This window comes from Danio rerio, chromosome 18 (genome assembly GCF_049306965.1).
Source record: "Danio rerio strain Tuebingen ecotype United States chromosome 18, GRCz12tu, whole genome shotgun sequence".
Classification (NCBI taxonomy): Eukaryota; Metazoa; Chordata; class Actinopteri; order Cypriniformes; family Danionidae; genus Danio; species Danio rerio.
This window is the reverse complement of record NC_133193.1, coordinates 46,307,373-46,335,000: the sequence shown is the minus strand read 5'-3', so window position 1 is coordinate 46,335,000 and position 27,628 is coordinate 46,307,373. Positions and strand designations below refer to the sequence as shown.

At 33.4% G+C, this 27,628-nt stretch overlaps 1 protein-coding gene and 1 long non-coding RNA gene across 14 annotated transcripts in view; one reads left to right on the top strand and one right to left on the bottom strand.

Moving 5' to 3' along the window:
* Positions 1-27,628, bottom strand: part of nectin1b (nectin cell adhesion molecule 1b) — a 525,250-nt gene that overhangs the window by 27,811 nt on the left and 469,811 nt on the right. For 6 of the 13 annotated variants that reach the window (XM_073929169.1, XM_073929170.1, XM_073929182.1 and 3 more), the window contains one exon: positions 17,495-17,667. The exons of 5 other annotated variants lie outside the window; for them this stretch is intronic. In XM_073929169.1, the coding sequence (XP_073785270.1) occupies positions 17,527-17,667 (141 nt within the window). In that variant the 3' untranslated portion in view covers positions 17,495-17,526. The remainder of the gene's footprint in view (positions 1-17,494; positions 17,668-27,628) is intronic. 2 more of the 13 variants (XM_073929172.1, XM_073929175.1) reach the window with 1 other exon arrangement.
* The window catches only part of LOC141378667 (uncharacterized), an 80,928-nt gene that overhangs the window by 39,527 nt on the left and 13,773 nt on the right, over positions 1-27,628 (top strand). The window lies entirely within an intron of this gene.

Below are 27,628 nucleotides of genomic sequence, written 5' to 3'. Positions count from 1 at the left end.
CTTTGGACTGTGGGGGAAAGCGAAGCATCCAGAGGAAACCCATGCCAACATGGGGAGAACATGCAAACTCCACACAGAAATGCCAACTGACCCAGCCGAGGCTTGAACCAGCGACCTTCTTGCTGTGAGGCAACAGTGATATCCACTACGCCACTGTGCGCCCTTGGTTTCATTTTGTTTAGGTTTTTTTTTTTTTTGCCTTTATTCTTATTTGATAACTCAGATTTCCTGTCAGAAAGACATTATATCTGTACAGACACACACTGAACACGATGTTATTTAATTTGCATATTTTTTTCTGAGATATTTTACATTCAAAGGTGATGAAGAAGTGCAAAAGAAATATGTAAAATGTGCAAAAATATGTATTTTTTGTGCTCAATATTTATCCCACATAAGCATACCTCAAATTATAAATAAAAAATGTAAATAAAATATGAGTCTAGTATAATAATAAACCCTACAAAAATACAGGTCATTTGTTTATGCTACTGGAGTTGTTGGGTTACCCAGCAACTAATTAACAAAACCGATTAATTCAAGCACAAACTTTACTACATATGGTGCAAAAACATTATGCTGTTTATTAAAAGTTACACTGTAAAATAACGTTAAAAATACCAGTAATATTGTAAGACGTACAAGTGCACTGTTAATTAACAAATACAATTCTGCTGTAAAACTACAATACAGTTGCCAGTAATACTCACAAAAATTCCCAGTAATACTGTAAAATTAAAAGCACGCTGTAAATTTATAATTACAATTCTGCTGTTAAACTTTAATACTTTTGCAATTGTTAATTGTAATTTTAAATTGTTCCAGAGTGCTTGTAAATTTTGCAGTAATACTGTAAAATTTACAAGTGCACTGCAAATTAACAATAACAATTGTGCTGTAAAACTACAGCAGATTGTTAATTTACAGTGCTTTTGTAAATTTGACAGTAAAAATTGCCAATAATACTGTACATTCATTCATTCGTTTTCTTTTTGGCTTAGTCCCTTTATTAATCTGGGGTCGACACAGCGGAATGAACCGCCAATTTATCCAGCGCATGTTTTCACTGGGAAACAACCATACACACTCCTTCACAATCATACACTACGTACAATTAAGCCTACCCAATTCACCAGTACCGCATGTCTTTGGACTGTGGGGGAGACCGGAGCACCCGGAGGAAACCCACTCGAACACAGGGAGAACATGCAAACTCCACACAGAAACACCAACTGACCCAGCAGAGGCTCGAACCAATGACCTTCTTGTTGTGAGGCAACAGCACTACCTACTGCACCACAGAGTCGCCCAGTAATACTGTACATTTTACAGCAAAAACTATAGAGTATTTGTGGGAACACAGTATTAGGTCTGGATGATTGCTAGAAGGTTTTCTATGCAGTTGCAAAGTTTTGTAGCTATTACTAGTGTGTTGCTATGGTATGTTTTCTATGCTCACTTTGTTCATTGGTGGTGTGTTGCTATTCAGTCCAGGAGTTTTTTGATGTGTTGGTTATGCAGTTTTTAGGCAAAATCAAAGCATATTGACAGCCTGAAATGTTTAGCCTAAAAAAAACATAATAGCTAATGCTAACACTGCTTCCATAGCAGTACTCAGAGAGGGAGACTAAAAGGTGCCATTTGATTGGCTAAGACATCCTTTACCTGACCCAGTTACGGGTATTCAAATGGTAAATAATGTATTCCAGACATTTTGAACTCCCGCATAGTAAGAAAATCTCTGGCTATACTGTGTGGTTGCTAGGAGGTTGCTATGGGTAACATTAGCACTGCAGGGTGTTGCAACATGGCTGCAGAGGTTACCTAGATGGTTGCTATGTAGTTTTAGAGTATTCTGGGTGGTTACTCCGGTGTTGTTAAGCAGTTAGGATAGTGTGAGTGATTTACATGTTAAGTCAATGCGAAGACACAAATAGACATCGCAATTGAGGTGGCGCAAATAAAGCGCTGTGAATTGAGCATGTTGTGTGTTTGACGCGTTTAATGCACAAATTGCTGGAATTTGAAAATCTGGGGCCTCATGTATCAACGCTGCGTACGCACAAAAACTTTGCGTACGCCAGGTTTCACGCTCAGAATCGCTCACGTTTGGATTTACTAACAATGAACTGAACGTGGGAATGTGCGCAGCTTCACGGCAGCTTTCTGGCAGGCCTACGCACATTTTTTGTGCGTGTCTGTTTTATTTCCATTGGCGACTCCTAGAGGCAGTTGTGTTAAATTGCTCTCTACAAAGTGTCTGAGCCTTGCAATGGCAGCTGTATGAGACGGGTTCAGCAGGTATATAAGGTTTCCATACCATACATTTGACAAGCCAAACATTAAAGCACAATTTGCAGCAGTCGCCTGTTTTCCCAATGTAATCTGAGCGATCTACTGCACGCACATTGCTATAAAGACACTATCTGAAGATGAATTTGCATGCGTGAATCAGAAATAAATAGTTGGCAAAATCTGATATGTAGCAGGGGAAAAAACAAGAAAGAGCTCATCAGACGCTGGAATCGAGCCTAGTTCATGCTCGAACGTATCAATTCATGATCACATGCATCTTACGAGCACGCCACTGAGACTGTTAAGCGTACTGCAACATTTTACAGATATAAACCACACTATGTCTTTTTTTTAATGCACTCAGTGCGATGTTCAGACCCAACTGTGTTAACCGTATCAGCTAAACTCTACCACTCTATTTTTTTCTTTTGTTATTAATTCCGGAGAACAAACTTGCAAATAACACCGCTTTTCTCCGGTCTACCTCCGAAAGCAGCACCTCTAATTCACATTCTGTTTAAAGTTTCTCTTTTTGCTTGCTTTTGCCATTGCTTTTTCGTTGGGTTTTTGCCATTAGCATAGTCATTAGCATATTCATACGGGGGAGGAGGCAGGGAGGGGTTTTGCGCTCGTGCATGTTGCGCTCAGTTTCACGTTCATTCAGATGTACAAAAGAATATGCGTGAGATTCGGCGTACGCAGTGTTTCATACATCTGAATTTTTTTCTGCGTACGCACATTTACAGCTTTGTGCGTACGCAATGTTTTAGTAAGATTTCCACGCAAGTCTTCGTACATGAGACCCCTGAACTTTAGCGGACATATTCACTGTGTTAACCAATCAGGAGCTTGCTTTTGTAGGGGTGTGAATAGGATGTAATGTCTGTTGTTGGTGTCCAGAGGGGAAATCCTGCTGTTGACAGCAAACAACAACTCTTCAAACTGGGCTTGGCTCAGTCAGAAGCTCTGCTGAAAGCCTCCATCATGCAGGTATAGTTTCCGGAGGAGTTGATAGACTCACAGAGCTGAATGCACCTCTGAAATCAGGATCTAGTGGACTCAAGACATGGCGCTGAACTAATATACGCTGTTTTTCAGCCTTTCTAAAGCACATATACACAGCTACTCTCTCAATAAACCCCATCTTAGCAATTTAGCCACGAAATTAAAGTCCAGTGTGCCCATAACACGAATTGACGTCTATTGTGAAGTGAATTTCACACAAATAAAGTGAATAAACTCCAAATGTTCTCCGCGTCTATACGCGAATAGCACAATTTATTTGCCCAACCCATGTCTGGTGTGAACACAACATAAGGGTCTTGCTATGCTAAGTTTTTTTTTTTTTTTTTTAAATAGGTTGACATGAAATTTTAAATGTGTATTTTCCCAATTTGAGAATTTAATTTATCGTATTTGTATTTTCCTGTATGAGCTTCTGCCTGAAGACAAATTTTAACCCCTTTGGAGAAAGACAATAAAGTTTTATGAAAGTTTCTTAAGTTTAATTAACTCAGGTGGTTGGTAAGACATTGTTATACAGCTGTGAAAATATTTAAAGTGGTTGCTATGGAATTTCTACAGTTTCTAGGGTGTTGCCACTATAGATGGACAGATTTAATGTTTTAATGATATACTTATAACTACAATATGATAGGATATGCAATAACTATACCACTGTATTATTTAAGGTATTGTGCACATTGTCTTTAGAAGTATTACGCTCTTAAAAATAAAGCTACTTTAGTGGTATTGACGGAAAAACCCTTAACATTCATGTAATTTTAACATTCCATTTCACAAAATATTAACCTTTAGCCTAAAATATTACAGTGGAAAAAAGTTACTTTGCTTTATGTGTAGGTTATTTTAAGAACAATTCACTAAAAGTTCCTTTGGGGAACATAAATGTATTCTTCTATGACATTACTGCATTTTAATTAAGATTAAAATATAATAGTAATTGACCAAGTGATGCAACAAATCACAAACTTTTATAATATTTTCTTGCTTTTCCTTTTTTACTCCTTAGTGAAAATTTTCATATTTTGACGGAATATTCAACAGGCAAAGAAAAAAAAGGCAAGCGTCAGCATAAGATGTTAATCTCCATGCGCAGGATCTCCTGGAAGAAAGACGGCCACCTGAGACTGTAAATCTTGCAAACCATCAAGGCTTAGATGGCATAAGAGATAAAAACATGTTTGGTCTCTAATGACAGATATTAGAATGTCAGTCATTAATCATTATGGTAATATGGGTCAAATGGCTGAAGCCACATTTGAGGCATAAGCTGAAGAGGTAATTATCATTTTTAAAGGCCACATTTGGACTTGAATGACATTACAAACGATATTGAATCTCATTAATGTTAATAAGTACTAATGGAAAATAAAAACACTTGGAAATTGCAATTCAAAGCAAATGTGATTGCATCGTTTAAGCAATTAGACAAAATGCACCTCGGTCCAGAGAAAGTAAAAGAGAAACTCCATGACATTCAAATGCATTCAAGGAATGGGAATCTTATTAAAAGCACTCAAAGGGAGAAATTCACTGAGAATGAATTGAATCTGCTGACAGCATTGTTTATTAGAACACGCTGTCTTTGTGTTTCAGCACTCAATTTGCTAAAGGAATTATGCAAATTCAGAGCAAACATGTCTGTAAAATTAGTGCTAAAAGCAATTTGAACTTTGCAATTATTTCAGACCAATTCTGAGAGCAAGTTTTAAGTGATTATTGCAGATCTCTCTGCCTTCTGACTGTACTTATATGATTCAGAATTAAAATAAAAGCAAAATAAAAAGTAAAATATTGCAGTACTTACAGTTTATGAATTATCCATGCACATCATTTTATATTCACTCACCGGCCTCTTTATTAGCTACACCTTACTAATACTAGTTTAGTCTCGCTTTTGCCTTCTAAACTCCTTTAATCCTTCTTGGCATAGATTCAACAAGGTACTGGAAATATTCCTCAGATATGTTTGTCCATATTGACATGATAGCATCACGTAGTTGCTGTATATTCATCGACTGCACATCCATGATGTGAATCTCCCATTCTATCACATCTCAAAGGTGCTCTATTGGATTGAGGTGTGTTGACTGCGGAGGCCGTTTGAGTACAGTGAACTCATTGTCATGTTCAAGAAACTTGTCTAAGATGATTTGCGCTTTATGACATGGCGCTTTATCCTGCTGGAAGTAGCCATTAGAAGATGAGTACACTGTGGTCATACAGGAATGGACATGGTGAGCAACAATACTCAGGCTGTGATGTTCACACAATGCTCAATTGGTACTAATGAGCTCAAAGTGTGCCAAAAAAAAATCCACCACTATAACTAATACACCAGCAGCAGCAGCCTGAACCGTTGATACAAGGCAGCATGGATCCATGCTTTCATGTTGTTGAAGCCAATTTCTGACCCTACCATCCGAATGCCGCAGCAGAAATCGAGACTCATCAGACCAGGCAACGTCTTTCCAATCTTCTATATTGTCCAATTTTGGTGAGCCTGTGCAAATTGTGCCCTCAGTTTCTTGTTCTTAGCTGACAGGAGTGGCACCCGGACTGTAGCCCATCCTCCTCAAAGTTCAGCATGTTATGCATTCAGACATGCTCTTCTGCATACATATATGGCTACTGAGAATGTGCGAGTGATTTAAAAACAATAAACAAGGGAGGAGTTTTGAAATATTTATTTGGATACTACGATATTAATTGAATCGTGCAAACAGAGCATTTTTGGGTGAGCAAAACCATCATAAAGTACCTTTCAATTCCTTTCTATTATCATTTATAATTTAAATAATCTGTTTGTAAAAAAAAAAAAAAAAAAAAAAAAACTATTTGCACAATTTGATTAATATCCTCGTATCCAAATACTTATTAAATAATATTAATTTAAAAATAATAAAATTATAATAAATTCCATTGTTAGTTGTTTTCAGAAAATATCCAAAATCTTTTTTTCAGATAGGCCTTTGTAAAATTAAAGTTTAAAATGGCTTAAAATGGTTTAATTAATTTATATGACACTGTATATTCCTAAATCGTCATAGCTTTTGTTTGTTTTATATTGGTTTATTTAATGTTTTTGTTATATCCGATATTTGTATATCTTTAAATTATTTTAATATCGCTTAGGCTATTTTATCTAGATCTATGAAATTGTGTTGAGCAAAAATGGACACGTAATTTGTAACGTTTTCTGTTGCATTTATATGTAAATACAAACATGTAATCATTATCTCCTAAATAAATTAAGAATCTCGCTGCTGGAGGAATCGAGGGAGCTGAATCGAGCGATCGCACACAAATACTGTCCATGCATTGAAACACGCATGACAACTAAGTCAAAGGAAAAGCGGTTGTTCCTAATGCGTAAATCACAGAAATGTTTTTTTTTTTTTTTTTTTTATGAAAAGGCATAAAGCTGCAGTAAAACGCGTGACTGCGGCTGACGATTTGCAGTACTGCACATGCAGAAACACGCGTTCTCCATATCTGTACCTCGGTTTTAACGAGTGGTTATTTGAGTTACTGTTGTCTTTCTATCAGCTTGAACCAGTCTGGTCATTCTCCTCTAATGTCAACAAAGCATTTACGTCCACAGAACTGCCGCTCATTAAATATTTTCTCTTTTTTTCTGATCTTACTCTGCAAATCCTAGTGATGGTTGTGCGTGACAACCCCAGTAGATCTGCAGTTTGTGAAAGACCAGCCCATGTGGCACCAAAAACCATGCCATGTTCAAAGTCACTTGAATCACCTTTCGTCCCCATTCTTGCATTATTGAGTAGTTGGGCAGGTGTACCTAATAAAGTGGCCGGTGAATGTATATTTTAAATGGAAACATCAAAATTGACAGTCACATGAGACTGACCAATAGGAGACCACAGCACTCCAATCAATTCGCAATGCTCAGTTAAAACAACCACTTATAAGTCACAATAAGCAGAATCATCATCACCTCAGTTTCATACCAACTTTAAAGAGATCATGAATTGCAAATGTGAATTTATTATGAACATATTAATTCTAAAACGACTTCGTGCTTACAATTTCCAGTTTTTTTCTTGCTTGTTCAAACTTAATTGATTTTATGTTCAATCCACTTAAATTTGTTAAATTAGCTTAATCGATTTGTGTCGGGAGAACATGAATGAATTGTGTGGAACCCTGCATTTTTTACAATGTAGTGTAGTGCTATTAAAATCATAAAGATCTGAACAGAGTTTTCCCTCCGCAGAGACTATTTTATTCTCACAACAAAGTTCTTTGTGCCCTTGAACGGAAATAAATGATTATTTTCAGCAGGCAGTCTGTGTTTAGCATCAGTGCGCATACTGTGTGAACTTGACATTTGTTTATAGTGCAATATTAAACTTTGACTTTAATGCTTGGCTTGAAACCGTTTTCACAACACTCATGAATACTGTAATTGCCGGAGAAATAAAATAACATACTTCAAAATCATTTTGATCTTAAAATCTTATCTTTTGCTGGCCAGCTCTTGGATTGGTTTGGATGTCTTCCCATGAACAATATATTACTAGCATGGACGAAATTACGTGCCATGCCACATACACACCATGTTTAAACAGCAGCTCTTTTTTGTTCTTTAATGACTAAGATTGGGAAATTAAAAAGTAGTCATAATATTGATTTAAAAAATGGATAATGAGGTTATATAACGAGTATATGCAATTAAAGGCGTACTCAAACTATGGAGAGTTGCCTTGAACTGGGCCAAAGCACGCTTGTCCCCCCTCCTGTCTTGCCCGATGGCCCACACTCACATTACATTCAGGCCTGGGCACGCTTACGTCATTATTAAAGGAATTTAATGATGAAGGTGATTGAAAAAGGAAAAATTGAGAAAGGTATGATGAAATTTTAATTTTTAGCTATTTGCAGAACTATTTATTTATTTTTTATGTCTATGTTACAAAATTTAAGAGTACAAATGGAATCAAACATATAATTTGTCAAAGATGTCAAAAGGATATAAATATGTTTCATGTAAAAAAAAGAGAAAAGTAAAAGAAAACGTAAGTTTAAGTAATAGATGAATCATGTATGTGGTAATGGGGTGGGAAAATAATAAGCTTATTCTTCATTCCATCCTATTTTCGACCATGTTGAAATAAATTTTTCTGTTAAATATATTTTATCTATGATATTTCTGTTCGAAAAGAAATAAATCAAATCAAGATATTTATGCATTTTTGTCTTAGGTTTACACTTAAAATATGTACTTTATTTGTAACAATAGCAGTTATTTGAAAGTTATTTGTTTTCGGTATTTCAAAGAAGGTCACTCATTGCTCACATACCCCACCAAGAGCTCCTAATTTCAGACATTTGTTTTGATATTAACCAATGCTCTTGTGTGTATTTCCATACAGAATATACAGTTGAAGTCAGAATTATTAGCCCCCATGAATTATTAGCACCCTGGTTTATCTTTTCTCAAATTTCTGTTTAACAAAGGGAAGATTTTTTCAACACATTTCTGAACATAATAGTTTTAATAACTCATTTCTGATAACTGATTTATTTTATCTTTGCCATGATGACAGTAAATAATATTTTACTAGATATTTTTAAAGACACTTCTCTCCTGCTTAAAGTGACATTTAAAGGCTTAACCAGTTTAATTAGGTCAACGAGGCAGGTTAGAGTAATTAGGCAACTCATTGTATAACCATGGTTTGTTCTGTAGACTATCAGAAAAATAAATAGCTTTAAGAGGCTAATAGTTTTGTCCTTAAAATAGTTTAAAAAAAATAAACTGCTTTTATTCTAGCCAAAATAATAAAAAAAAAATTTTCCAGAAGAAAAAAATATTATTTGACATGCCGTGAAAATTTCTTTGCTCTGTTAAACATCATTTGGGAAATATTTAAAAAAAGAAAAAAAAAATCAAAGGGGGCATAATAATTCTGACTTCAACTGTATATTGTTTTGAGTATATTTCACAGTGAATCTTTAGTTCATTCAATCTCCATGACATATATATTTTTAAACTTTCAGTTCATATTTATTCTTTAAACTCATTGACTAATATAGCTAAATATTTTTTAGACAAGTACGCAATAATTTAGACTTAAAATATGTAATTTATTTGTAATGATAGCACTTCTTTAAAAATTAGTTTGTTATTTCAGAGATGGTCATTACCGCTCACATACCCGACCAAGAGCATGATTATCTTAGACATTTGTTTTGAAATCAACCACATGACTCTGGTGTGTATCTCTATATGGAATGTATGTTGTTTTGAGTTTTTTGATGCAATTTTACAGCTGAATGCACTGAAGTTATTAAACTCTTTGCCTATAAACTGCTTAGCAACCTTTTTAGTAGATGTTGCTGCTTTATGTGCAATATTTTACTAAATATATACTGTTATAAAAACTGCTGTTTATAATAATATAGTGTTTAACAGAAATGTGACCTTGGACCACAGAATCTTATGTTAAACAGGTATTGTTAAATAAATAAATAATAATAATAAATAAAAATAAGTAAATAAATAAATAAACAAATTAATAAATAAACAAATAAATCCATCCACTAATTAATTAATTACTTAAATAAAACATTTAAAATAAAATTTAAATAAGTTAAAATAAAATCTTATGTGTTTAACAGGTTTGAAACAAGTGAAGTGCGGGTAAATGATGCCAGATTTTTTATTTATTATTTTTGGGTGAACTATCCTTTTAATTCAACAGTGCTTATATAACAACACCCTGTGTCAGCTAACATTGATTTAGCAATTCCATTTGTTGATTTTTTCTCCCTTGCCTTCAAACTTTACATTCTTAGCTAGGAAAGGCTGTCAGCGTTTTAAAAATTAAATGAAGTCTTTTGTGGAAGTTTTTTTCCCCTTCTTCATGTTTTACGTTGTTCCTGTTCAGCAGTGTTTGCAGTGGTGGCCCTCTGAGAACTCCACGCTGTGATATTAATTGCTTGTTTTAACAGCGAGGCTGACTCATTCAGACTTTACCCCTGAGAACTGCTTTTTTTTCTCCTGCTTTCTTTTTCCTCTCGGCTGCTATTATCTAAAAGCAGAAGGGATGAGTTCCTGAACTGATGGGAAATCTGCTGCACACTGGGACAGTAACAGACACAAATCGGACACTCTTGTGTGTTTATCTTATACAGTGCAGATAACGTTAAAAGAATTTTTCTGAAACCTACCGAGCGAGCAAAATGACAAAATTTCTGAAGATAAAAAATTCATACACTAGCAATTAGTTTGGGGTGGGTAAGATTTTTGATGTTTTCACCAAAGCGGTATTTATTTGATCAAAAATATAGTATATATTTTATAACAAAATGTTTCAGGAACCAGACTGATCCCATCAGTGTGATTGTAAGGCTTAAAGGCATAGATTACCAAACATTTACTCATCCTTTGTTTGTTTTAAACATGTACAAATTTCTGTCTTCGGACACAAAACAAGTTACTTTGATGAAAGCTGAAAACCTGTTATCTTTGACTTCCATAGTAGGAAAAACAAATGCTAAGTCAATGGTTACAGGTTTCTAACATTCTATGTTAAGTAAAGGATTAATAAATAATTTATTTAAAAAAAGACAGCATTTTTCATTCATTTTTGCATGAACTATCCCTTTAACGCATTAAAATCACACTGGTGTGATCAGTCTAGTCTGGTTTCTAAAAACGTTTTCTGTTCATTCTGTGATTTAAAAAAAATGAAATTACTTATTAATGTTTGAAACAAGTTAAGGATGGGTAAATGGTGACAGAATTTTCATTTGTGCATGAACTATTCCTTTAACCCTTTAATGCATATGATCACACTAGTGTGATCAGTCTAGTCTGATTTTTTAAATGGTTTGGAGTAGTTCTGCAATTTCTGAATAATCCTGTCACCATTGATAATTATTACCAGTAATAATTACAAATGAAAATTTGAATCACATGATTAAATTACATTTTAAAATAGAATACAAATTTCAAAATAATAATGTTTCTGATCATATAAATGCAGCCTTGGTGAACACACCAGTTTGATTGATGCATTAAAGGGATAGGTCACAGAAACAAAAATTAATTCTGTCACCATTTACTCATACTTTACTTATTTCAAACATGTACAAGTTTATGTCTTCGGATACAAAACAAGATTTTTTTGAAGAAAGCTGAAAACCTGTAACCACTGACTTCCATCGTAGAAAAAACAAACACTCAATAGTTACAGGTTTCCAACATCCTTGGAAATATATTCTCTTGTGCGCAAGAGAAGAAAGAAACTTAAAAAGGTATGATACAAGTAAAGCATGAGTAGAAGATGACATAATTTTTTTATAAATTTTTGCATGAATGATCCCTTTAATCATTTAATCCATTCAATCACACCAGTGTGATCAGTCTAGTCTGGTTTCTAAAACATTTTCTGATTATTCTGCGATTTCTAAATTAAATTACTCATGAATGTTTGAAACAAGTTAAGGATGAATAGATGATCACAACATATATTTTTTGAATGAATGAACCCTTTAACCCTTTAATGCATAAAATCAAACTGGTGTGATCAGTCTAGTCTAGTTTTTGAAACGTTTTGCAGTAATTCTGTATTTTCTAAATGATTCGGTCACTGTTAATAATATTTTTCTAGTCTTTTAAAATATAATACCATTTTTAAAATGTTATTGTTTATGATCAAATAAACACAGCCTTGGTGAACACACCTGTGTGATTGATGCATTAAAGAGATAGTTTACCCACAAATTTAAATTCTGTCACCATTTCCTCATTCTTTACTTGTTTCAAACATTTATGAGTTTCTTTCTTGTGACACAAAACAAGATCTTTTAAAGAAAGCTGAAAACCTGTATCCACTCTCTTCCATAGTAAGACAAACAAATACTAAGTCAACAGTTACAGGTTTCCAACATCCTTGTAAATATTTTCTTCTGATACAAATGTAAATTTTTGGATGAACTATCCCTTTAACCTTTTAACGCATACAATCACACAGATGTAATCAGTGTAGTCTGGTTTCTGAAACGTTTTATGGTAATTCTGTGATTTCAGAATAACTATGTCACCATTAATAATTATCACCAGTAATAATATAAAAAAAATCTTTGAATCACATTATTAAATTACATTTTAATTACATATGATTGTTTATGATCAAGTAAATGCAGCCTTGTTGAACACACCTGTGTTATTGATGCATTAAAGGGATATTTCACCAAAAAATGAAAATTCTGTTACCATTTTCTCATCCTTTTCTTGTCTTAAACATGTATGAGCTTCTTTCTTTTGACACAAAACAAGATATTTCGAAGAAAGTTGAAATTCTATAACCATATACTTCAAAACATTTCAAACAAATGCTAAGTTAATGGTTACAGGTATTCAACATTCTTGGAAATATTGTCTTCTCTGTTCAGGATAAGAAAGAAACTCAAAAATGTTTGAAACAAGTAAAGGATGAGTAATTTTTTTTTTGATGAACTATCCCTTTAACCCTTTAATGCAATCACACTGGTGTGATCAGTCTAGTCTGGTTTCTGAAATAATTGCAATAATTCTGTAATTTCTGAATAATGTGGTCACTGTTAATAATCATCACCAGTAATAATTCTAAAAACTAATACTTGAATCACATGATTAAATTCGATTTTAAAATATAATATATATTTTTTAAATATTATTGATCAAGTAAATGCACTTTAATAGAGATATGAACTAAGTCACCTACCTTGCTTTTAAAATCACGTGAAGAAAATAAGGAAAAAACATAAACCAATGTGAAGCTGATGTGAATCTTACTTTTTCCCCCAAGTCTAACTCTTACCGGGTACTGTTACAGAATTAGGATGAGTAGAATCACTTGCAATGCTATTTTAGTTAATCAGTAGGAGACGATCTCAATAAAGAGTTAGCAGATATTAAGCAGACAGTCAAGTAATTCTCTAAGGACTAATAGTTCTCACATATTGTCAACAGAATGTCTTAAGGGGGCCGTCAAAATAAATTACCTAATTCTGTCTGTACTTCTGGAAACCCCAAACCACCTTATAGATGTCTCTTGCAGTATATTAAACAGTGAAATTAAGATTTTTTGGGGGAGGGTTATCACTTGATCGTGTTGGTATCGTGGTAGCTCATCTGTTTAAGCTTTAGTCACATTTAAGGACAGCCGCTAAACATATGGCAATCACAATTGCAATTAACCAAGATGCCCACTCGTATATCTCTTCCAGATCCTCGTTAAACATGGTTTTCCTCATTCAATCAACCTCTTGAATAATATATAAAGCATTTGCTGCAACGTAATCAATCTCAGCTGTAAAAAAAAAATCACACTCTTTGGACCACACATGCATCTCATTCGAGCCCCATGCAGACAGTTTATTTGGATTACAATTGGTTGCTTTTAAATATATAAAGCTTTATAAAGAAGCAAAGCCTTTTCCAAGCTTGTTCATGGATATGTGTTTACACCGACTTTTAAAAAGTCTCTCCCATTTTTTTTTTCAGCCAAGTCAGGGGTGTTTTAATGTTGTGTGTGTATAGTAAACCAGATTACTCATCAAATTATCTGATTTACTAGATTTCAATGAATCTACTATATAATTAATTTGCTTATAATTTATCTTGACTGTACTGTTGCCAAGATAAATTTGCATTGGATTAAAAGAGGGGACAATTAAATTAAGATATTTTGAAGAAAGCTAAAAACCCGTAACCATTAACTTCCATAGGAGGTTAAATAAACACTAAGTCAATGGTTACAGGTTTCCTACATCCCAAAATTTCCTACAACACAAGTAAAGGATGAGTAAATGGTGACAGAACTTTCATTTTTGCATGAACTATCCCTTTAAAGTATACAATCACACCGGTGTGATTAGTTTAGCCTGGCTATTCAGATTTTTAGTGTTGTGCGTGTGTAGTAAATCAGATTAATCATCAGAATGCCTGATTTACTAGATTTAAATGAATCTACTATATAATTAAATCAAGTTTAATTTATCTTGACTGCATTCCAGGCAAGATAAATTTCGATCAGTGCCCCAAAAAAATCATAAAAGAACAAATAGTCGAAACTTAATAATGCGTGAATGTTGTTGCATTAGATTAAAGGGGAGAGTTAAAATGTCTGGGTGTTATTTATTGCCTTATTTATTTTAATACAAACTTTCAAAAAAAAAACTTTTTGAAAATACTGTTATTGTTGCTCATTTTTTTTAAATGATCCAATGCAACAAACATTAAAATAATTAATTAACAATAATAAAAAATAAAAATAAAATAAATACTTTAAAATAAAAGTTGCTGCCTTTTTTCTACCTTTTTTTTTTTTAAAAAGTTGGTTTAAATTAATGCTGAAAGTCATTTCTGTTTGCTGATTATTATTTTATAATAAAAAATAAAGTATGAAAAAAATAAGCTGATACATACTTAACTTTATGCTTTATAATGTTTTAGTTTTGTATTCAAAGAAATGAATGTCATCAAATGCATATCTTTGCAATTTTTCAATCAAAAACTTTAACCGGGCATTTTTGTTGCAATTTTTTATTGTATGTCAATGGTGCTAAATTTCAGCCATTTTTGGGATTTTTTCTGCTCTTTTTTTCTAATATTTCCTAAGTTCTGTTTAACATAGAACATTTATTTAACACAATTTTAACATAATAGATTTAATAACTAATTTTTAATGACTGATTGATTTTGGATTTGTCATGATAACATGACAAATATTTAATATTTATTTTACAAGATACTACACAGTAAGCAAAATTATTGCAGCTTAACTGGTTTTAGTAAAATCTAATTACATTTTCTAGCCATTTCAACTTCCAACCTGCTAAAAATTGTAAGTAAACTTTATATAACTTCAAAAGAATTTGTTGATTTAACCCAAATAACTTATCAAAAATAATTTATAGTAACAAACCCATTTGTTGTCATAAATTTTTTGTCATATCATATATATATATATATATATATATATATATATATATATATATATATATATATATATATATATATATATATATATATATATATATATGTATGTAACTATTTTTTTTTCGACAGTAGAAAGAAATTCATAAAGGTTTGAGTAAACAGCGAGTGAATTTTTTTATTAAGGGTTTAACTACACTGTAAAAAAAACAAGACAACAAATATTTTATTGTTATGTAACTCATTATGTATTTTATTTTTAAGATATACAAAGTTTAACTTAATCTTTTAGTCAGTTTGACTGATGTAAGTCGAGATGACAAAAAAAAAAGTTAATTTATTTAACAATGGAAACTTTATGGCAGCAAGATTATTTTTTACAGTGTAGGTTAACTATGATGGATTTAAAAACAATGAACAAATGCCTCTGACCTCATAATATGTTAATGTCCTTTATTTCCATTACATTATTTTTTATGCTGCTTTAACTTATTTTAATAAGTTAATCAGCTCCAACAAAATATTGAAAGCTATACAAAGTTTTAGTTTATAATTTTTCTCAGTTTGATTAATGTAATTTGAGATGACTAGAAAAGTTATAAATAGTTATAAATAACTTATACCTGTATCCTGCACTTGCTGCTATTGCACTCCTGGTTAGACCTAAGCTGCATTTTGTTGTCTTGTACTTGTACATGTGTAATGACAATAAAGTTAAACTAATCTAATTTACACTGAAAATTGAAAAAAAAAACAAAAAAACATTAATAAATAAAGCATTACTTCATCCAATTAAATATAAATGTTTTTGATTAAGAAATTTTTTTTTTGACCAATGTAAAATTTTCAACAAAAACTCAATATGCTTTGTACTTTTATGGACTTAAAAAAAATGTTTAAGGCAAATGATTTATTTTTCAATGGCTTAAGTGATCAAATTTAGATTTGAAACCATTACCCTAAATATTTATTCTTTTTTATTTAGACGAATGTGGAAATGCCTCTTTGATCTCATAATATGTTGATTTCCATACTTAATCAAGGTCACTATTAATGCCTGTTTATTTTCATTAAACAAACCAAAATACTCATCCAATTAGAAGGCAGTTTTGTACATCACACACTGAAAAAATATATATTGGATATATTGTAAATGGATTTACAAAAATTTTTAAGAAAACTGGTTGCAAACAATTTATATGTGCTGAATTTAAACAAACAAATGAAGTTGAACATTACTAAATGTAATTTGTTTGTTGAAATGATATAGTCGAAGTCAGAATTATTAGCCCTCCTGTATATTTCCCCTCTACGACCCTATTTAAATGCCGGCAAAGTCGAACACGAAAGCAGCTTGAATCGGAAGGTGCGAGCATGTCTGCGGTCTGGAGGTATTATTAAGTTGATGATGACAACATTGCCATAGCAAACTGTGGGATGTGTAAACTTGGGATTGCCTGCCGTGTATTTTAATTTGAGGTGCTAATATTACATTTTAAAAATATATATTTACTGTTGAAATATAGTGAAGAATTGTATGTTATTTATTACTTGATTGTTCAAACTATCTCACAGAAGTGCTCTGCTTGTTAACAGAGTTGTTGAATGCTAAAATAAGGTGAATTCAATAAAAAATTAGGATCATTCTGTTTCTTGGCTGTTCTTTGTGCTTTTTTGTGTATTGCAGAAGTATCGGATGAGGTTTCGGTATCGGTAGATACTCAAAAGTGACTTAAACTCAGACTCGGAGGCAAATATACCTGATTGACATCCCTAGTTTGTTCTGAAGACAATGGAAAATAAATATAGCTTAAGGGGGCTAATAAAATTGACCTAAAAATGGTGTTTAAAAAATTAAAAACCGCTTTTATTTTAGCCGAAATAAAACAAATAAGACTTTCACCAGAAGAAAAAATATTATGGGACATACTGTGAAAATTTCCTTGCTCTGTTAAACATCATTTGAGAAAGATTTGATCTAATTCATAGGAGGGTGAATCATTTTGACTTCAACTGTAAATTGTTTGCAACCACTTACCCTAAACAGAATTGAGTAAATCCAATAAATCTCTTTTTTTTTCAGTGTAGATATAATAAAACCAAAAACCCAAATCCAACAGAACACAAGCAGGAAGCACAGAAGGAATGGAGTGTTTTCAGTGAGAGAGAGTGAGGGACAAACAGAGGAGAAGAAACACAGGAGTGCAGCAGTCTGTGTACCTTCATAAGGGAAAGGCCTACAATGGCATGCGTTAGTGTGAGCTAGGCTGGATGGTTGCGTACTCGACAAGGTCCCCGGCCGTTTGCACTGAGCTGCGTGGACTGGGAGAGGAAGCCAGAGCTGCAGTATCCAGTTCCGCGTACTGGACATCACAGTCCTTGTGGCCAGAGTTCTGGAGATGAGAGAGGTGGAGAGGGTGAATGAGGAGCTCACACACACACACTCACACACACACATCCAGAAGACAGAACAGAGCTGTTACTCCGCACACAGAGAACAGACTCTGGGTTAGTGGAAATGAGAGAGACAAAAAATATTAAATGATTCACTGAGGAGGATGGACAGAATGACTTTTATTCTGCTTTTTTCATGCCGTTTTTTTTTTCGATTGTTTGTTTGTTTGTTTGTTTAAAGGTGAACATCTGAAAAAAAGTTTAGATAAATAAATAAAACTTTTTTAATGAAGCCTATTTCTAAATAGTTTTTATTCAATGTTATATAATGTTCTCAATTAGGATATTTTTAATTGGCCACATATTCCCTTCAGTTTGTCATAAAGCCTATAAATATATTAAATGATTCACTGAGGAGGACAGACACAGTGACTTTTATTCTGCCTTTTTATCTGTTTTTGTTTTAAGATGAAGAAGATTTCTCGGGAAAAAAATTATATGGATAAATGGATAAAGTTAAACATATTTTTTAATGAAACCCTCTCTTAATGGGGTTGTTCACTCAAATAAAATAAAAAGGAAATAAAGTAAAATAAATAAAATACAATAAAAATGTAATAAAATTAAATAAAAGAAAATGAAATGAATTGAGAAAAAATAATATAAAATAAAACAAAATAAAAATATGATTAAAATGAAATGAAATAAAACAAAATAAATTAATTAATAAATTAAATTAGATTAAATAAAAAATAAAATGAAATGAAAGAAAAGAAAATGAAATGAAACAAAAAACTAAATAAAATAAATTAAATGTTCTCATTATGACATTTTTATGACATCTCTCCAGTTTGAAACCTCAAATAAAGCATATGAACTATATCTATTGACATTGTTAAAATATAAGGTTATTTTTTAGAATTTATTTTTATTTATTGATTATTTAAATGTTTACTTAGTTAAACACTAAGTTTACTTAGTTACTTACATACATACATACATACATACATACATACAGACAGACAGACAGACAGACAGACAGACATACATATTTAACAAAAAAATAATAATTCCACAAAAATTCGACAAAACTAAACAAAACACAAAACAAACAAAAAATGAACACAAAACAAAAGAAGCACAAAACTACATAGTACAAAACTAAATAAAAAACTATCAAAAAAATGTAAAACAAAAACACAAAAATAAAAAATAAAAAAACTAGACACAAAAAGACACAAAACTAAACAAAATAGACAAACTAAACAAAAAACTAATAAAAAACTAAAAAAAATTGACAAAATAAAATACAAAACAAAACAGAGAAAAATGAACAAAAAAAATAATCAAATAAACAACAAATAAAAAACAAAACAATAAACATACAAAACAAAAGAAAACAAAACCCAAAAATATAAACAAAATACAAAACAAAACACACTAAACTAAATAAAACAAACAAATAAACTAAACAAAAAGCACAAAATTAAACTAAATAACATAATTAGACAAAACTAAAAAACACACAAAATATAACAAACAAATAAAAAAAAACTATATAAAGACAAAACAAAACAAGCACAAAAGCCAAAAACAAAATACAAAACACACACACACACACACACACACACAGACACACACACACACACACAAATACACACTCACACACACAAACAAATACACACGCACACACACTCACACACACACACACAAAACATTAACTAAAAACACATTAAAAAACATTTTTACAAATTACTTTTACTTTTTTTATTATTTTTTTATTTACCCTATGGCCTTTATAGTTGTGCAAGTAATCATTTTTTTAACGCTACAGTAACATAAATTGTGTGTAAACATGTCAGAGGCATTTGCCAATGTGTTGGTCTCAGTCTGCCTTCTGCCCATACAGCTGTTAAATCATGTAGTTCAGGCTCCTCCAGTGAAGTGACATGGAAGAGCTGAGCTGAGCTGAGATGAATGGACAGACATTATGAAGCATGATAATGATAACACAGAACGCAGACATGCTGATGTTTTCATATGGAGACAGATGGCCTGGTGTGTAACCGATAAATCAATCAAGGCTAGAACAAACAAACCCCAGCCTCTTTAGAAGGGCCAAGGACTCAAACACTGCTCCTCAAGGTTGAACAAATGACATTCAGTGATGTGGATCTGAGAGATGACACACACACACACACACACACACACACACACACACACACACACAGCGGCCCCGGATTTAAACAATGCTTTAGTGGCAAATTTACACATATTAAAGAAAACAAATCTGATAGATTAAGCATTTTTGTTAAGTTCTTTCATTACTGCAATGCTTTACTCATGAATTTTTCTCCAGTAAACAAATCACTAATTCAAATGATCCATTCAGAGTGAATCTCTAGTAAACAACTCACTTATTCAAATGATCCATTCAGAGTGAATCTCTAGTAAACAACTCACAAATTCAAATGATTAATTCAGAGTGATTCTACAGTAGACAACTCACTAATTTAAATGATCCACTCAGAGTGAATCTCCAGTAAACAACTCACTAATTCAAATGATCCACTCAGAGTGAATCTCCAGTAAACAACTCACTAATTCAAATGATCCATTCAGAGTGAATCTCAAGTAAACAACTCACTAATTCAAATGATCCACTCAGAGTGAATCTCCAGTAAACAACTCACTAATTCAAATGATTTATTCAGAGTGGATCTCTAGTAAACAACTCACTAACTCACATTATCCATTCAGAGTGAATCTCCAGTAAACAACTCACCAATTCAAATGATTAATTCAGAGTGATTCTACAGTAAACAACTGACTAATTCAAATGATCCATTCAGAGTGGATCTCTAATAAACAACTCACCAATTCAAATGATTAATTCAGAGTAATTCTACAGTAGACAACTTACTAATTCAAATGATCCACTCAGAGTGAATCTCCAGTAAACAACTCAGTAATTCAAATGATCCATTCAGAGTGGATCTCTAGTAAACAACTCACTTACGCAAATGACCTATTCAGTGTGAATCCTTAGTAAACAACTCACCAATTCAACTGATCCATTCAGAGTGGATCTCCAGCAAACAACTCACCAATTCAAATGATCCATTCATTGTGAATCTCCAGTAAACAACTCAATAATTCAAACGATCTATTCAGAGTGAGTCTCAGGCAAACAACACTCTGATTCAAATGATCCATTCAGAGTGAATCTCCAGTAAACAACTCACTAATTCAAATTATCCATTTAGAGTGGATCTCCAGTAAACAACTCACTAATTCAAATGATCCATTCAGAGTGAATCTCCAGTAAACAGCGTCAGTGGAGCGACGACGCAAGAAAGCAATCATTAAGTGAGGAGCGGCGAAAAGGGATGTAGTGGAGTGACGACGTGAGGAAGCGTTCAGAAACTGAGGAGCGATCCCAAACTGGAGAGGGGGGTTAGTGTTGCGTAGCGCCCCAACCTGATCACAAACTAAAGACTGTGGGTGTCGACTGGGGGGGGGGGGGGGTGAGATTACGCGGGGCCCCCCGCAGTGCGTACCTTGCGGGCCCGTCCGCTACGTCACTGGGCACGTGCCCCAGTAAATGTAGTCTAGCGAAACCCCTGTCTACAGGCATCACACAGGTACACACACACACACACACACACACACACACACACACACACACAGTGTATTATACATATAATACTGTAACAAAAGCAGGACGAGACATGATCAGAGGAAGACAGAAAACAAAGTGAGCAAATGTGTCAACCCACTTAAGAACGGCAACAAAAAAAGCAGCACAATCAAAAACAATCAGCCATTCACGCTTAATAAAATCTGACAAGCATAACACAAAAAACAAACCAAACAGACACTAAAACAACCCAAGGCCATTAGGATCAGATGAGATGGCGGTGTTTTGAAATGATTTAGCCCATGAAATGCTTATGAGACAACTCCAATCTCATAAAAAGGTCGTTATCCACGTTGTTCCGGCCACAAATGGTTGAATTGTAATAAAAGAATGCGCAATTTGCGAGCGACGCTCTGGATTTCACCCGCAGGCCGCATTAATGTGGCGGTTCTTCAGCCATTATCCAATCACCACCGAGAAGCTAATGAACACTCGGGTGGAATTCTATAATCTCTCAGTGGTGGCACTTTATATTCAAACTAGGAGCGCAAACTGTCATCCTCCTTTATCATTACTTTCCCTTTCGTTTTCAGGCACAGCGGGATTTTCACTTCTGCTTTGACAGTTCCTATCCTCTTTATATCCCACAGTCCATGATAACATCGAGCGGATAATTGTTTTATTCAGATTCAAATGACAAACCCAGCGACGGCGCGGCAGAGGAAGGGGCTTGTAATCTTCAGTAATTCGGTAGGTTTGTAAGCCGGTGTGATTGTGTGTGTGTGAACAGATGCTGCAGATATTGGTTTTGATGTCTGGCTGATAGTAATGCGAATGGACGTTGAGTGTGAGGTATCCGCTGCTCCTTCTGAATGGGAGATGAGATGAGCTCTGCGGTATTTGTGTGTCTTTGGCGCAGTGCTGTGAACTCCCTGGCCTTCTCTGCTTAAGATGACAAAGTGAACAGGCAGACGGGTTGCCTCTACACCTACCCCACGCGTCTCCGCCTCCGGGGGGGTTCAGGAGGATTTAGGAAGACGCTGGCTGCATGTTGATTCACCTGGCTGGTCTCTGTACTGTACAATGTGTGAGATGGAAAACGGAGAGGGGATTCTGAAAGCCATCTTCGTCTTCGTCGAAAGGTCGTCCTATGTAAAACTGAATCCCTTCTAGTGTTGCCAGATTGGGTGGACGACTTCCAGACCAAAACCTGCCCATTCATCGAATAACCCACCCAAAACATTAGCTGCCAAAATTGTCATGTTAAACAAGGGTGATACTGTTTTACGCAGGAGATTATAATGTGTGTTTGTTATTTTGGGATTAATTGTAAAAGGTATCTATTATTAGGTGACTAGAGTTGTCAGATTGGGGTATTAACATGTCATTTTGGTGTTGTTTACAATAGTGCATTTTCATTTCAAAGGATATATTATGTTAAAGCTCTATTCACAATTCACTGATTCAAGTAATTTATTCAGAGTGAGTCTCCAGTAAACAACTCACAGATTCAAGTGATTCATTCAGAAAGAAACTCTGGCAGACAACATACTTATTCAAGTGATTCATTCAGGGTGAGTCTCCAGTAAACAACTCACTGATTCCAATGCTTTATTCAGAGTGAGTTTCTAGTAAACAGCTCACTGATTCAAATGCTTTATTCAGAGTGAGTTTCTAGTAAACAGCTCACTGATTCAAATGCTTTATTCAGAGTGAATCTTCAGTAAACAGCTCAGTGATTTAAATGCTTTATTCAGAGTGAGTCTCCAGTAAACAGCTCACTGATTTAAATGCTTTATTCAGAGTGAGACTACCGTAAATAGCTCACTGATTCAAATGCTTTATTCAGGGTGAGTCTCCAGTAAACAACTCACTGATTCAAATGCGTTATTCAGAGTGAGTTGCCAGTAAACAAGTCACTGATTCAAATGCTTTATTCAGAGTGAGTCTCCAGTAAACAACTCACTGATTCAAATGCGTTATTCAGAGTGAGTTGCCAGTAAACAAGTCACTGATTCAAATGCTTTATTCAGAGTGAGTCTACCGCAAACAACTCACTGATTCAAATGCTTTATTCAGAGTGAGTCTCCAGCAAACAGCTCACTGATTCAAATGCTTTATTCAGAGTGAGTCTCCAGCAAACAGCTAACTGATTCAAATGCTTTATTCAGAGTGAGTTGCCAGTAAACAACTCACTGATTCAAATGCTTTATTCAGAGTGAGTCTACAGCAAACAGCTCTTTGATTCAAATGCTTTATTCAGAGTGAGTCTACCGTAAACAACTCACTGATTCAAATGCTTTATTCAGAGTGAGTCTCCAGCAAACAGCTTACTGATTCAAATGCTTTATTTAGAGTGAGTATCCAACAAACAGCTCACTGATTCAAATGCTATATATCCAAAACCTTTTGTTTATATGGCCCAATGACTATAATTTTAAATAGCCGTGATTTCAATATTTAACAAAATAATTGTAATTATGATTTTTCCCTTAATTAAACAGTCCTAGTCTTCTGTGTTTTTAAAATGATCTGTTTTCGGATTAAAGATGCCGGAATAGTGTGGACAGCAGGCAAACTGTCGCAAAACTTATGTGTTTTAAACCAAAAATGCAGTAGCGTAAACAGCACCTGAGGTATATCGTCTGACACTGACATATAGTTTACAAGGTGTTTTACTGACATCAAAACACTGATTCAGCGATTACTCAAGTCACAGTACATTTGGGAAAGTTGTACTGTTTCTTTCAGCACACCTTCTAATGTTCATTTATGTGTTTATCTTGCTATTACTATACTAAATCACTTCACATCTGGCTTCGTCTCCTCTGTCGAAGTGCCGGCTTTCACTAACTGCAACTGGATCGATATGAAAAATGTGATGTGAAATGCGAAAATATACTTTGATGTGACTGGATACCATTGATTAGTCTATTTTTGTTTGACAAAAGCTAGAATAGAAATCTTTGTTAGAATTTCTTTTGCAAAATGCCTGAAAAAGACATCTCATGAGTGTTTTCTTTTCAATCTTATCAAATGACATTTAAACACCCACTTTAAATAAACACATTTAAATATGTCTATTTATTTGTTCATTGTTTGCTCATTTAAATTGTGATTTATTAAAATACATTTTCATGCATATATTATTAAATTGATAATTTGATTCTTCATTTTTTTTCTAACTGACACTCCTGCCCCTCCATAATGTTGCCCCCAAATTGATCACAGCAATGACGTTTTATGTATTTAGTATTCAATATTAGTGACAAATGTGAAATTGCAGACTGAACATGTAAACATCAATTTCACAAAATGATCTCTAAAAAAAATAAGAAGAAAAAGAAAGGAAAGCACTCATGAGATGTCTTTTTCAGGCATTTATATTTTTATTTTAGTTTTATATTTTAAGATTTATTTTTTAGTTTCTGTCACACAAAAAGTATTTTAAATGCATAGTTTTTTTTTCTTTTCTTTTTTATTAAATGACATTTAAAAACACACTTTAAGTGAACATATTTAAATATGTCTATTTATTTGTTCATCATTTGCTCCTTTGAATTGTGATTTATTTAAATACATTTTCATGCTTCAATTATTACATTTATAATTTGATTCATTTTATTTCTAACGGGAACTCCTGGACCTCCATACCATACTATATTGCTCAGCTTTAAGTAAGAACAGGATGTTAAAATGAGGTTCCACGCTGTAAAAAAAATATCTGTTAGTAGAGTATATGCAGAAGGACTTGCAGTAACCTGGGTCAAGCGCTTCCAGTGAACTGTATGCTGTTACAAAATTGGCATGTTTAAGGTTGTTTTTCTTTAAAAATCAACAATCTCCACTGCCTGATTGATATATGATAAAAAGTGGGTCTCAGATTGTACAAGAAGCACTGCATTAAATTCCATTTCCCCTGCTATGTCTTTAAAATTTGAACATTCATTTTACTCCAGTATTTTCAGTGGTGTTATTGCTGATCCTGACAGTGCTTGTGTGTATACGGCTTTTTATCTTGTTTTACACTTAAACAGATAAATGAATGCTGAAGTCTATTTAACTGATTGTATATTATTTTGCATTACAATATCGATGCTCTAGGAACCGTATAAAATTTTAAAAAGTCACATTAACCGTTCACCGGAAGTTTACAAGTATGGGAAGAAACACTTGCTGTACATGTACCCTATTAAGAGTTTCTGTATTTTGTAATTCACAACTGTTTTCTGTTTATTTACGCTTGTGAATTCCATTATGGGACTTTGGTCTCTCCTCTGTCGACTTTTGATGTTTAAAATTCAAGTTTACAGTTCAACAAAATGACATTTTAGTACACTGAAAAAATGGTGTCTGCAAAATTGTTGCAAATACTATATATGGGTTGAATTTAATCAAACAAATTAAGTTTAGTAATGTTCAACTTAATTTGTTTGTTTAAATTCAACCCAAATAAATTGTTTACAACCACTTAACTTATTGATATTTTTTTGTAAATCCAAGAAATCATCTTTGAATAATTAATTTCAGTGTAGTTTGAAATAATATAATGTAAAGTGTCACAGTTTCTTCTTTTTCTTATTAATTTTCTTCTTCTTCTTCTTCTTCTTCTTCTTCTTCTTCTTCTTCTTATTATTATTATTATTATTATTATTATTATCTTTGTTGTTGTGACATGTTGGAGTTGGTTGATTTATTAATTGATGTTTTTTTTCTTTGAGGTTAACACCTCGCACCTGCAGATCATTTCGACTGGCGGCTTTGTAAGCGGAAGCTGAGTGTGTTTCGGGGTGGCTCTTTGTTTTCCAGCGCGTCTGGCTGATCCTCCCGATCTTTCCTCTCTTAAGATTATGACCCAAACTTGTTGAGAATCTCTACGTATCCTGTGCAGATGAAGGTCTGAGACTTGTGCGCGTCTTGTGCAGTTGCTGCTAAGAAGCCATGCTGGTATTGTTGCCGTTTATTTAATTCCTTGTTGAGCTATGCTTTCTCTATGGTTTATGTTTTGTGTATGTTTGTTTTAGCTATTGTTTTGATTGAGAAATATTGTTTAATTATTAAAATTTTTGTTGCCACCTTATTTTGAACGGACACTTATTTTCTGGTCTCTTAATAAATAGAGAATTGTGCTTCTGAGTTCTGTGTCCTTTTGTTGCTAACCCCTTACCTAGATGAGCCTTAAAATAAATAAATAAAAAAAATAATAAAAATAAATAAATAAATAAAAATAAATAAATAAATAAAGAAATAAAAACTGGGGGTTGTAACAAAAGAAATAATATAGAGAATAATAAAAATAATATACAGAATAATATAGAGAAATATGTCTGTAAAATAACAGATGCACTGGCAGTTTATTTCAAGGTTTTTGTCACACTATACACAACACCAACCCAAAACGCCTGAACACTTTAAACTATTAAAAATGCTAATAAAAGCCACTTTTCACGGTTAAAAGTTGTATGATCAAAGTCTCAAAATACAAATCTCAAGCATAAATAAACAGGAAAAAAAAATAAAAACATGAATCACAAAATAAGGAAAACTGCTATTTCACAGATATTTTTTACAGTGATCACTGAACATAAATACAGGAAGTGCTACATCGACCTCACTTTAGAGCCACTGGTGGAAAGTCATCAGTGTGGAGGTCTAGGAAATTTGACGTTGATTACTTGGGACTCAATCTGAAATGGCTTTTCAGCCACACACCAATCACTTCCCCAATGTTTCTGCCCTTTTCAACAATTGAAACACATTCCAGTGAGCACAATGGATATGCTAGTCAAGCTAATTACAGTCACATCAGTGATTGGGGGCAGTGTATCCCCTCTGGGAGCCCGCGTTCTGGATCAGAAAAGCTCCTTCATTAGTCTTCAGCTCTTTTCATTAGCAAGAACACTAAGAACTTAAGCACCCACACTGTCAATTTGACATCACAGACAATATGCCTGCAATATGTGTCAGGCTCTAATGTATTTTTCATTCCTTTTATATAGTCGATGCAAACTGATGCAGCATTACAAATAAAGCTGTCACACATACATTAATTTAGATTAGATGTTTCCTAGCATGAGCGCCTTGAGTCAAATAATATTGAATTTACGCAGCTTTATGCTCTCGTATGAAAATGTGCGAATACGCTATTGTGTAGTTAGAGTAATTAGGGTTTGATGGTTCATGTTTACACACAGCACAACAAATCCAGTGGAGTTTTTTGTTAAACTTATATTCACTCAGAAAATTAATTTTGCTGCTTGTTCAAAAGACTTTAAAATGAGCTAAATCAACACAATTCTTAATCCCCGTTACCCTAAAAT